The 13700-nt window shown below is 38.7% G+C and overlaps 1 protein-coding gene across 1 annotated transcript in view; it reads left to right on the forward strand.

The window, feature by feature from the left end:
- Nucleotides 1-13700, forward strand: part of LOC105233276 (uncharacterized) — a 44730-nt gene that overhangs the window by 15440 nt on the left and 15590 nt on the right. The window contains exon 2 of the mRNA XM_011215314.4: nt 12257-12442. Coding sequence (XP_011213616.1) covers nt 12257-12442 — 186 coding nt within the window. The remainder of the gene's footprint in view (nt 1-12256; nt 12443-13700) is intronic.

The following is a 13700-nucleotide window of genomic DNA, read 5'->3' on the forward strand; positions in this document are numbered from 1 at the left end:
CTTTCTACTGTTCTAATTGTAGGGGAACAATCTTTATACTTTTTTAACATTCGATCGTGAATTACTTTTGGTGCAACACCTTCCAACAATAAGAATGTTTTCAATGCACGATATTTAATTTTTCCATTGTAAAAAATACTGTGACACAGCGACACTAAATGGCTTGGAAACAAAGAATGAATTGACAGATTGAAATGAAACTTCACATACGTTCTTATAAAGAGTGTACCAACAAAACAAAAAAAATTGTGGACTAGTAGCAACGCCCTCTCTAATCGAACGACAAACCTTATTGAACAATCTGGTACTTCTAGAAAATCTTGCCTAAAATGTTTGGGCACAGCTCCTTTTGTTATGCGCGATTGCGAATGGACTCATTTGAATCCTCTTCGATACTCTACTCCAACGCAACAATGGCGTCTTCGATGCGCACTCTACGACGTCTCTGAGAGTACGCATTATCCACTAGAGTAAACGTGGTGCGAAAGCAATCCATGGTTGCGCGAATTACCGTAGCGCGCGAACCGAAAATTCGCACGATTTATAAAAGTTGTCCCGGAGTAGGTCTATTCATTATAAAATGGCACACCAACCTTAGTATAAGTTCAGTAACAGCTGCCAAAAAGATCAGTCCAAAAAAATATTAAAAGCCACACTCATCAAAAAACACTTGATTTATTTTATTTGAAGTACACACAAACAATTCATTACACAGTACACTAAATTACAATACATTATCAACTAATAAAATATATGCAAAATTTGTTTACCGCTCTCACTACTTTAATTTTTGATTAAGAAAGACTAGCTTCTGCTCTTAAGTTTCTTCTCTCTTGCTAACGTCTACCTCGACGACTGCGTAACGTTTCAATCGGGCGAAAGTTGTGCGCGCCATTTGACAAGTAACAGTAACGGCATGCTTAGAGTTTAGCCAAACTAATCGTGGTGGGCTGTGGCGTTTCGAATAAATCCTTTTGGGGTCCAAAGCGCCCTTAGCAAAATCGTTTCTTCGATAAGTACATTCAATCCATACCCAATTCCGTGCCTTCAGCTCCATTTCCCTGGCCGCGAGGAAGTGTATCCACATGCTGATAAGATATATGCACCAAGTCAATGTATAACACAGGTGGTTATCAGTCAGTACACAGCACGCGCCGCGGCCGAACAAAGTGTCTCACTAATTGATCTGAGACTGAAAGAGTCTACTTGCAAGCCACCTGTTCCTCTGTAAACAAAACTCGATGTATTTATATATAATATATCTCTATGTGTGTATGAAGTTATAGGTATGAGTTTGTGGTGTTGTTGTCACTGTTTCGGCTACGAAAACAAGCACAGCAACCTGTCTAGCCAGCTCTAGTGTGTTAAAGCCGCTGCTCGCTTTGAGCCAGTATGTAAATGCGAGCGTTGAGTTAGGTTCAGCTAGCAAGTCTGCCTATTTTATAAACAAAATAGAAATATCGAAATCTGCGGTTCACAGATCTCTCTTATTTTTACCGTATTTTTTGTTGCTTTACAGCGTGGACAGTTTTATTGAAGCTCAACTCTTTAGCACTGACATTTTTATAAGCGCTGTAATAGTTGTCTTACAGACCTGTCAAATATTTCAACTGGCAGGCAAAACTGTCAAATTAGTTACTAGCTTAGCAGTATCAAAACATATTGACAGTTATCTGGTTTATGAACTCTGAATTTTAGAAAATAAACGATAAGATAGTTTAGACTAGTTTAGACTATGAGCATATAGTGTTTGTATAGGGGCTTCATATAGTCTCATAAAGTTGTAGGTAATTGTAAATGCGTGAACTGATTTGTGTATGTAATTCAACAAGAATTTTTTAAGTAAATGCAAATATTTCTGATTCTATGATTTTACGATGCCTTATGACAAGTTGTGAGTCATCTAATAGATATTAAGATACTACCTTTCAAATAAATACCGTTATGTCAACTAAAATTTCTCGATAAGAGCGGAAATATCTGAAAATCATTATATTGATACAAGTTGGTTGGAATTGACTACCAAAATCGCCTATTTACGTCGTTGAATCAATATATTCGCAAGAAATACTCGAAGGGCCTGAAGCTCAGGTCATCAGCTAATAATTTTCTGAAATTAAAAATTGAACCATCCAGTTATGCAGTAGTTCAATATCGGCGGTTCCGATCTGATTTAAATAGCTAAAAAATGAGAGGCTAGTTCGTGTATATACAGACGGACGAACGAATCAGCTCTTCATGCAGATCATTTATAGATCCGACGAATTTCGTAAGACAACTGCTTCAAAGGGTATGTGCGTCTTGCACGAAGCTTCTGTTTAATACATATGAATATGCCCACACATTTTCAATAGGGTTTGCATAGAGCGACTGCGACGTCCAGTCCAATGTAACGATGCCAGATTGAGTTTTCCACTGAGTACAGAGCTTGCTGTGATGTTTAGGATCGTTGTCCTCCTGCAGAATCCAATCTTAATTTTTTCTGATGAACCATCATTTGGCAGATAGCAGTAAAGCCTTTTTTTAGATTTTTATAATTTTTTCGGCATTTAGGTTGTCAGTAAAGAGGTATAAAGTGCCGAATCCCTGCTTTGAGAAGCAGCCCCAAAGATGCACCTTTATTCCAAGTTTTACGGTCCGCTGAATAAGCCTATGGTGGAAGTTGACCGAGCTCACGTGAGGACAGAACGTGCCCATATAGAACATTCATCAGCAAAAATTAGATTTTCAAAATCTCTATCAATATTCTCATGCGTCCAAGCGAGTCGCTTCGTCACAAGTTTTTCAGTAAACATAAGCTTATTCATTGTGTTGCGCCATTTCAGATCATGAGTATGCAAAGGGTTCGAATAGTTTCGTAGGATATATCTAAACCTTTGTCCTTGCCGCAGTGGATTCCGCGAAAACAGATTCACTATTCTTCTTTCATCTTTTTTGTTCACTTTTCCTGTCGAACCACGTTCTGGTAAATCATCGACATTTTTAGCCACTTTATATCGCTGTATCCACTTCTGTACAAATGCCTTCGACTTTCTCATATATTTAGCAGCCGCTAATTGCGATATTTTGGGACCATTCGGGTGGATGCAAAGGAACACAGCTTCGTAGCGCGACGCGTACTTAGCACTCATGGCGTTTAACGTGAATCTCTTCCAAAAGATCAACGACAACTGAACCTTTGTTGACAATGCATCAAGGACAAAGCTTCCCTCTATCGGGTCGCGAAGGATTTAGAGCGAAATATTTCATTAACTGTCGGTAAAGTCGACCGCGCTCTTACTTGACAGACTGTAACTGACTAGTTGGATGTGCAATTAATACTTGTTACAAAGTAGTTATAATTTATCTGGAGAAAACCCGGAAATTGTAAATAAAACGCAAAATATTTAATAGTAATCCTCACTAGATTTAATAAACTAATATCAACGATTTTTCCAGTCCTCGAAACACTTTTCATGAGCCCTTTTTGGGATAGCCCTTTGTGAACCACGAATATCGGAAAAAACAATCAATGTGATATTGATTTTTGAGCGATTTTGGTGTATTTTTTTTGTCTTGAATCGTTTCTCTTCATTACGATGATTGTTGATTTGTCGTCAATTACAATTACAATGCTCTCCATGAATATCGGATCGCAATTCGCATGAGCAAGCATGTCCATAAAGACCTGTTTACGAAACTCCTTTAAAACAAATAAGGAAGGGCTAAGTTCGGGTGTCACCGAACATTTTATACTCTCGCATGATAAAGTGATAATCGAGATTTCATTATCCGTCATTTACATATTTTTTTATTTTGGTGTAAAATTAATTAGAATTAAATTCTGAGAGATTTACCGATATTTTCGGGGAAAAATTAGGTTAGGTTAGGTTAGGCACTGAGTTTTTCGTGTTCGATATGAGGGACCTTGAAAAGTTATAGTCCGATCACGACAATTTTTCCACAAGGCATACCTCAGCTCAAATACCGTATTTGTGTAAAGTTTTATTCCGCTATCATCATTGGTTCCTAATGTATGTATTATACAGAGAAGGCATCAGATGGAATTCAAAATAGCGTTATATTGGAAGAAGGCGTGGTTGTGAACCGATTTCGCCCATATTTCGTACAGGTCATCAGGGTGTTAAGGAAATATTATATACCGAATTTCATTGAAATCGGTCTAGTAGTTCCTGAGATATGGTTTTTGGTCCATAAGTGGGTGACGCCACTCCCATTTTCAATTTTTAAAAAAAGCCTGGGTGCAGCTCCCTCCTGCTATTTCTGACGTTTATTGTTAGTCGGTTAACGCACTTTTAGTGATTTTCAACATAACCTTTGAATGGGAGGTGGGCGTGGTTATTATCCGATTTCTTCCATTTTTGAACTGTATATGGAAATGCCTGAAAGAAATGACTCTATAGAGTTTGGTTGACATAGCTATAGAAGTTTCCGAGATATATACAAAAAACTTAGTATTGTTTTCACGCCCACTTTTCCAAAAAAAATTACGTCCAAATATGCCCCTCCCTAATGCGATCCTTTGTGCCAAATTTCACTTTAATATCTTCATTTATGGCTTAGTTATTACACTTTATAGGATTTCGGTTTCGCCATTTTGTGGGCGTGGCAGTGGGCCGATTTTGCCCATCTTCGAACTTAACCTTCTTATGGAGCCAAAAAATACGTGTACCAAGTTTTATCATGATATCTTAATTTTTACTCAAGTTACAGCTTGCACGGCGGACGGGCGGACAGACAGACATCCGGATTTCAACTCTACTCGTCACCCTGATCACTTTGGTATTTATAACTCTATATCTGACTCTTTTAGTTTTAGGACTTACAAACAACCGTTATGTGAACAAAACTATAATACTCTCCTTAGCAACTTTGTTGCGAGGATATAAAAAAATTCAGCTTTATTGGGACTAGTAGAGCAAGAACGCGTTTCATAGCCAAAATATCCACCAAAATCATTCAAATGCACTCACGAGAGGTGTCGAGCTCTCTTATCATCACTTGACCGACGATTTTCAAACACCATATCCTTCACTTTTGTAATATTTCCATCTGTTGAAGGTCAAAACTCATCCAGAACGAGGCATGTCTTCAACGATCTCTCCACAGTCTTTGAGGGCATTGTACCACCCGTAAGCTTGTGTTTTTGTTCAAAGTGAATCACTGTAAGTCTTTTCCAACATTCGCAACGATTCCGCACACGAAAAATTTGAGAAAAATTCTTTGTTCGATATTTTTATCCATTATAAAAATCGCAGCGCACTATATCACCACTAGCTATGAAGTATGCGGCGTAATCTCAGTGGCCAATCTGTAATTCCCGTAGCGCTCATTAATTTAAATTTAAGCGAACGACTAAATCATTTTCTTGCGCTTTATGACGTTTATGGCAAGCTGAAATATCCCGTTACTACTCGTATGAGTATGCAGTCTCAAAAATATGTAAGTTTATATAGATATATACCCACGTATGTATTTTTGTACTGTACAGTATATGAATTAGTACTAGGCAAACAGTTGAGTGGCCACCCGATACCCTCTGGTGATAAAATTGTGTGTTGTGTAAACTCGACGCCTGTTGCAAGCAAGTGCAAATGCAGTTCATTTAAGAGCACCTCTACATATACATGAACCTTTTCCATGTGCAATTCTCAAAGATTTGAGAAGTGTGAATAAATGTAGAAAATGTATATTATAAGGATAACGGCAAGTGCACGGTTGCATGTGTATGTAAAAATGTTACTTGCATTCTCTTGTTCGGCGGCATACTGCACTAAAATTGTGTGAGAAAAATATGAAAGAGTATAATTAAAGTTCTAATAATAACGGTCAGTTACAGTCACATTAGGAATAAAGATTATATTTTTAGATACCTATTATTAAAGATAACTTTTATCGCAAACAAATGATGGTTGATTCACGGACTACTATACGCAGTCCTTTCTGAAGCCATAAAAATGGAACTGCTTTGTCCGATCTTCAAAGTCGTCAAAACGCCAATACATATTTGTGAACTCCCAAGTGTTCATGCTTTTCTCACGCAAACACGGTATAATCAAGAAGAAAATGTTGAGATATTTCCACCTCATCTTCTTCCATACAGCTTCTAGAACCCCAACCACTAGGGAGAGGCTAGCCTTAATGAGTACAGAGAGCTAACTGGATTTTATACGATAGATCTTGGTATAAAAGGAGTTCGCGACAGCGCATGAACCGATGGTAGCACCGCGTTGGTCAAGCTCCGTTGAAGTCTATCTATCCATTAGTAGCACACTAGGATGAATCTATCATAAAGAGACTGGATGCCATTGATAACGAAGTCAGGCATTTTAAAATCCGCCTTGAACGCACGGTCAGTGAACTCAAGGTTAGTATTGCGGGTCTGCTATCAGAGTGGAGAGCACATCTCTAAAGAGGACTACTCTCCAGAGCAATATAATTATTACTACATTTATAGCAGCAACCTCGGCTTGAAAAACACTATATTAGTAAGGTAGTCTGAAACCAAAGTTAATAGAAAGTTTCAGACGATATACCCTTAGAGCCTTACCCCCAGCTTTGACCCATCCATAAATAAATTCGTTGGCATTCATTTCCAACGGTTTCCAGCTACCCACAACCCTCTCGAAGGTACATAAGTGGACAGAGAAAAAGGCGCCAGCAAAACTTTTGACCTACATTATGAGGGAATGTACTATATAAGTATACAAATATTTCTTTCTTCATCCTAAACAGCAAAGCTATCAAACTCTTTTGCGATAGCATAAAATACCATAGGTGCCGAATCCTATAAACCTCATTTTGGTTATGTGACATTTCTTGAACCCTACACCTCCAACATGCCACTCTGATTTTCACATGCATTTCCCGTTTGTTTTTACTACTTTTTTATGTCTAAAATCTCCAACTACTTCGTTAATTTAATTTCCTTTTTAACTTCGCTTTAATTAGAACTCTTTTATGGTCCTCTAAATCGCACGAATAAAGGAAGTTTCACTTTCGTTCTAATTACTTCAACGCGTGCTTGGCTTCGCGTTCATTCTTAACCTGCTTCAGTGAAATGAAAAATAACTGTCGCCACTTTGTCCCACCGACAATTAAAATAATTAGTGGCGAAGTAATGAGCCACATTTAAGAGTTGAATACGCCCTTTTAAAATTAAATTTATGCCAGTTTCGCTAGACACTCGCTGACCAGCTTCGCATTCCAATTAATTACTCACTTTGTTTCGTAACCGGTAAGAGACTGTAATAATAATGTGGGTTTACATACTTGCTTTTTATACTTTTTTTCAATGGTGTCCTTAAATAAAATCTTCATTTTAATTACGGCTTTTAAATAGCTGATCAATCTGTGGAGTGTATTCTCACACTCTTTCAACTCTAAAATCATATCATTTAATTAGGGCTTCACTGATAGAATAAGACACTTTATTGTGTGCAATCATTCATTCCGTTCCGAAATAGAAATTTATAAGGAAGATATTTTCAATCCAAGATTTTGATGCATACCTTCCATAACCTGCCTTACCACAAAGTAAAACGGTTTAGCAATTACCCATCGGAAGTACAACAAAGCAGCGGAGGCCGATGTATTGTCAGCCGAGCTATGGCGGCGAAGAACTGCTAAAAAGCATGCATCAGCTTCCTTGTGGAATATGTTCGGACGAAAGCATGCCCCACGATTGGAATTTAAATGTGCTCTACCCAATCTACAAAAAGAGAGACTCCACAATCTGCGTCAACTACCGTCGGATAAGGCTCCTCAACATCGCATACAAGCTTCTATCAAGCGTATTGTGTGAAAGATTAAATCCCACCGTCAACAAACTGATTGGACCTTAACAGTGTGGCTTCAAGGCTGGAAATTAACAACAGACCAGATATTCACCTTGCACCAAATCATGGAAAAGAATCGTAAAAGGAGATCGACACACCCCTCTCTTCGTTGGTTTCAAAGCTGCTTTTGACAACACGAAAAAGAGTCTTTAAGCCGCTATGTCTAAATTTGGTATCCCTGCAAATCTAATACGACCATGTAAACGGACGTTAAGCAATACCAATACTCCGTTAAGATCGGGAAGGACCTCTCCGAACCGTTCGATACCAAGCGAGTTTTCAGACAAGGCGAGAAAATAATTTGAGCTGCAGATGTGGAGGTATAAACTTCTACAAGAGTGTATGCGTATGCCGCTGATTTTGATATCATTGGCTTAAACAACCGGGCCGTTAGTTCTGTTTTCCCAGACTGAATAAGGAAATGGGTCTGGTAGTGAACGAGGGAAAGACCAAATATCTCCTATCATCAAACAAATAGAGTTCGCACTCGCGACTTAGCTCCCATGTCATTGTTGACAGTCAAAACTTCGAAGTCGTAGATAATTTCGTTTATCTTGAATAACTGTTGCCAGCAATTGCGTCTTCGGGCTGAGTAGGCAATTGAGAAGTAAAGTACTCTCACGACGAACAAAGACCGAACTCTATTAAACTCATTCATCATCCCCGTCCCGTATGGTATACGTATAGAGGCATGCAGAGATCAAATATGAAATATTTGCTGGCTGTTTTGAGGTTTTGTTTTGATTTTTTTCACTATTTTCCTTTTATTTGTAAGCTGAAAATCGGTCAGAATCTAATAAAAAAAATCAAATGAAGTTGTCCATTGGTTAGATTTCAACAAATATTCTTGATTTTCCGGTTTCAATGATTTCGAAATTAGCGCCATCTCTTAGCCATGGAATGTATTTTGTCGAGGGACTTCGTCTTCATAAATTATTTTATTTTTGATACGATTTCAATGATATCAACGAAACGGATTCATTGTTTTCACGTTTTTTTTAACGGATGTGAAGTTATGATCCAAATCACGTTTTCAACTTGCTTTAAGGGCATAGGCCGCAGTGAATTTCTAAAAGCTGGGTAATACTCAATAATTATCAATTTAATGTAAATATGCATTACATAGACGAATGCGTTTTTTGTAAATAAATTTTGCGCATTTGCATAATGTTGAGATACTCGCAGTCAATTCTTCATAAATATGCATTAATTGATGAGCAATATCTTATCGTATCAGAATTTTACGCACGACATAGCTTTTGTATGTGAGTGAGCTTTCATAACAAATGCAGTTCCGGGTATTGGGTGGCATAAATTAATAAAATTCAAAGCGCTGTTTTAATGAGCCGATAATTAAATGTGATGCATTTTACCCACCCTTTTTATGTAAAATTGTTTTAGAGCAGACAACAGACAGCTTGATGAGATTGATGATTTGAATTGAATTGTAATACAGATTAGATATATTTACTTTGAAAACTGTGAAAAGGTGATTCTGAACCTCAGTTCACTACATATCGTTGGGGAGATTGCACCAAAGAGGTCTATGAAGATGACACACCTAGAGAGAATTGACTTAAAAAAGGAACTCAAAGTCTCATTGGGCAGAAAAAGTAAATAGAAGGGCTCCAGTCTAGAGGAGTTATCTTCGTAGAAGCAGAATGCAGTGGTATAGTGACGGCTCGAAATCGATAGATGGAATTCGGGCCTGCCAGTTTCTGTGAGCAGGTTTCCAAGCATTTTTCAAGCTGAAGTCTATGCCATTAATTCCAGTAGAAAACGCCACTGGCAATAAGTGCCTGGTCCTCGACAAGCGAAGCTGTTTCTGAAATAGTTCGATAAAATAGAGTTAAAGATTCTGGATATTCCCTTCAAAACAAATTAAAGCAGCTTGTTCCACGTTTCTTTATAGAAGCATATACGAGGGCTGTCCGATAAATAACCGACCTCAACGTGAAGCTAGCATCTGAAAAAAAAAGTTTCTACATCAAATTGTGCATATTATAATAGCTACTCGCCAAAATTTCAGAAATTTATCTTGCGCAACTATCTGTTGACAGTCGTTTTTGTGAGTCTATTTCGGTGATTTCCCCAAAATGGAAAAAATTGAATATCGAACTGTAATTAAATTTTTATTTTTGAAAGGCAATACGCCTTCACAAATCAGAGATGAGTTGGACTCTGTGTATGGTGACTCTGCACCATCGTTTACCACCATAAAATTTTGGGCAGCTGAATTTAAACGTGGTCGCAGGAGCTTGGAAGATGATGAACGTCCTGGGCGTCCAAAAACTGTAACCACTAACGATAACATCGCTAAAGTTCATCAATTGGTACTAGACGACCGCCGGATTAAAGTTAGCTGAGATTATGAAGATGTCAAAAGAAACTGTTTGTCACATATTAAACCAAGATTTGGGCATGAGAAAGCTGTCCGCGCGTTGGGTGCCGCGTTTGCTTACGCTAGACCACAAACGTACGCGCATGAACATTTCCAGCGCTCTGTTGGCTCAGTTTAGAGGCAATAAGACCGAGTTTTGGCGCCGATTGATAACTGTAGACGAAACTTGGATTCATCATTATACGCCCGAAACAAAAAACCAATCTAAACAGTGGATTGAAAAGGGGGAACCAGCCCCAAAAAAACCTAAAGCTGTGTATTCGGCTGGGAAAGTGATGGCGAGTGTTTCTTGGGACAGCCATGGAATTATTTTTATCGACTATCTTGAAAAAGGAAAAACTATAACAGGAGCATACTACGCATCATTATTGGACAAGCTAAAGGAAGAAATTTCGAAAAATCGGCCACATTTGCAAAAAAAGAAAGTCTTGTTCCACCAAGACAACGCACCATCTCACACCTCAACAGTCGCCATGGCGAAAATCCACGAATTGCGGTTCGAACTGCTTGACCATCCACCTTATTCACCGGATCTAGCACCAAGCGACTTTTTTTTGTTTCCTCAACTTAAAACTGCGCTCGGCGGCCAAAGATTTTCGTCAAATGAGGAGGCAATCTCTTTCGTGAACTCGTATTTTGCAGACAAAGACGCCAAGTACTATTTGGAAGGGTTGCAGAGATGGGAGCATCGCTGGGAGAAGTGTGTGGAGTTACAAGGAGACTATGTAGAAAAATAAAAAAAAAAATTTTGAAAAAATCGCGGGCATCATGGTTAGGTCGGTTATTTATCGGACAGCCCTCGTACATATATATGAATATATAAGGTCTATCCATTCCTCGTCTATTATTTTGGTCGTCTTGCCGTGGCGAATAGGCTTAAGTAATAATGGGAGGGATATGGCTGAATAAGCCTTCGGTTTTACGTTTATCTCCTATTATAGAATGTGTGAGGATATCCACACTAACGCCACCCTAAGCCAAGGTGCCGAGTTACCCGTGCTTATGGCTATATGGTCAGCGGACTGTAATCCAGGAGCTGATCTGGAACGGTTCTCTCCCTTACCTTATCTCCGCATACTGGTTTTACGGACGAGTGACCAACTCTTTCCAGCTGACTCGTGAGATAAATCCTTAACCTCAACAAAACAACAAAACCAAATAACACAGTGACGACTAACGCTTCGACTACCGGGACATCGATAAACATAACGCATTATCGGACCCCTCTAATGGAATCCCATGAAGACAACATGCTCATCTCTGGACAGGAGACAATAAAGGGTACTATCGGATGTAGCAGCCAAAGTACGTCAGTAGTGACAACAGAAAAAACAGAGTGTACCAGCCAAAATACCCAAAACGCTAGTACACTACACAAACAAATTTATACATCAATTGAAGAAATGCCGATTACAGAGGGCAGTCTTTGTACTCGGAAAGATAGGTGGTACCTCAGATGACGTAGAAGAGTTTAGTGTCAAACAGAGCTAGTAGAGGAACACAAAAGTTTCCTAAAAAGGAAGCAATCGGAACCTACCGGGAAACCCGCCAAATAACGCTGCTCCCAAAGGGCGCCGAGCTAAGCAGCACAGCAAGACACTTTACTGAAGTGGGCAGGCTACAGGTGTTTATTATAGACGAAACTCTTTGCCAAACACATTCAGGAGAGGTGGGTGGAGAATGACGTCAAGATGTCGACTCTTTTGGGCTACAAAGTCATCGAATGTGCGCGCCAAGACTCCTTGGATTTTCTGATGGGTAGCGCTACTAAAATTAGCGACGCCAATTAGTGCCAGTATCGCCAAATTCCCCATATAAAGTCAATCTCAGATCTATCTATAATAGTATACTTGTATACTCAAGAACCGGTTCAGTTAGAAATTTATGGAATATTATAATTAATATTTAAAAATTAATAGAAGTCTTCAAAACTTGTTTTTTCACTCTTAAAGTCGTCCTTTCATATGTTCGATTCAAAGTATGACTTGGTACTGATTTTTAATATTTTCAATTTCAGTCAACGCTTTGCTAAAATGTTGGCGCTGCTCAACAGATGTATCCAATGGTGGTTTCTGCGATGATCCATTTGATCCGGAATTCATTTCCGACCAACAACGTTACTGGAGTTACGTGAATTGCTCCTACTCGTCCGGTTTCAAGGCGGTCAACGCACGACCCGTGTGTAAGAAACTTGTACAAGAAGGTGAGTAAGCGAATTCGGTTGGAAAATAAAGCAAACAGTATAATATGTCTACTAAAATAGAATACAGAAGAAAAATTAGTAAGCGCCTTCAAATAAAAATATTAAATGCAAACAAATACGAAGGTTTCGAAACATTAACAATTATTTGTGTACCTTACTTTGTGAATATCCTTTGTTGTACATTAATTATAGCTTATAAAAAATCAAAATAAACTCTCACTTCGTAATAATACTTGTAATTGCAAATATTGTTTACAAACGATTACAAAGGCCGAACCAACCGCACATACTGCGCACGCGTACGTGACACGCATTAGAAATGTCGGCGTCTTCTGTAGTTTTCCCATAAATTATATTTGGATATCGATTAAGTATTGAGGTTCGATATATGTGAGGAAAGCGCTTGTTGGACAGCCAAATTTATAGGCGTATGTCCATATCAAATGTGAACTCGTAGAAATCAACCGCATTCTTCGAAATTGTAAACAAACCAAAATTGTTTTTCACTCTCTGTTTAAAGTTAGTTGTCTTATATACATATGTAAGTATGTATAGGGCCCATTACTTTGTTAGAATTTTAAGTTCTTATAACCGAAATAATCATAAAGTCATAAATTTGAGATTTCCAGCAATCAGTTTGTATGGCAGCTATATAGAATATATTCGATCTGAATAATTTTTTCGGAGATTCTATCGTTGCCTTAGTCAATATTCTATAACTGCTGTGGTGAACATATCCTGTTAAGTAGTTATAAAATATTTTCATACAAGAATTTGAGTCCAATCATTCAGTTTGTATGGCAGCAGGGAAAAGCATGGAAGTAAATAGGGCAATGCCTTGTCCCAACAACTGCGGATAGGCTAGCCTTACTGAGAGCAAAGAGATCACTAGATCTCTTGCGATCGATCTGGGGCCTAAGGGATTTTACGACAGCGCATGTACCGATGGTGACCCAGCGCTGGCCAAGCTCGCGCGAAGCCCAGCTATCTAGTAATAGAACACAAGAGGATACGGAAGCACCGTCCCGCTATCATTCCTTTGATAGCGGTTCTACGGTACTTTTCCTCGCTAGCTCATCAGCTTTACAATTTTCTGTGATTCCGCTGTGGCCTGGTATCCATACCGGTCTTATCACAAAGAGACGCGATGCTATTGATCACACTGTAAATAAGTTGAAGGCAGTATCACCGTCCTACTATCTGAGTGGATGGTCCTTTTTCTGGATGAGGCTGCACTCCTAACAGATCTACTGCTACC

This window comes from Bactrocera dorsalis, chromosome 1 (genome assembly GCF_023373825.1).
Source record: "Bactrocera dorsalis isolate Fly_Bdor chromosome 1, ASM2337382v1, whole genome shotgun sequence".
Classification (NCBI taxonomy): Eukaryota; Metazoa; Arthropoda; class Insecta; order Diptera; family Tephritidae; genus Bactrocera; species Bactrocera dorsalis.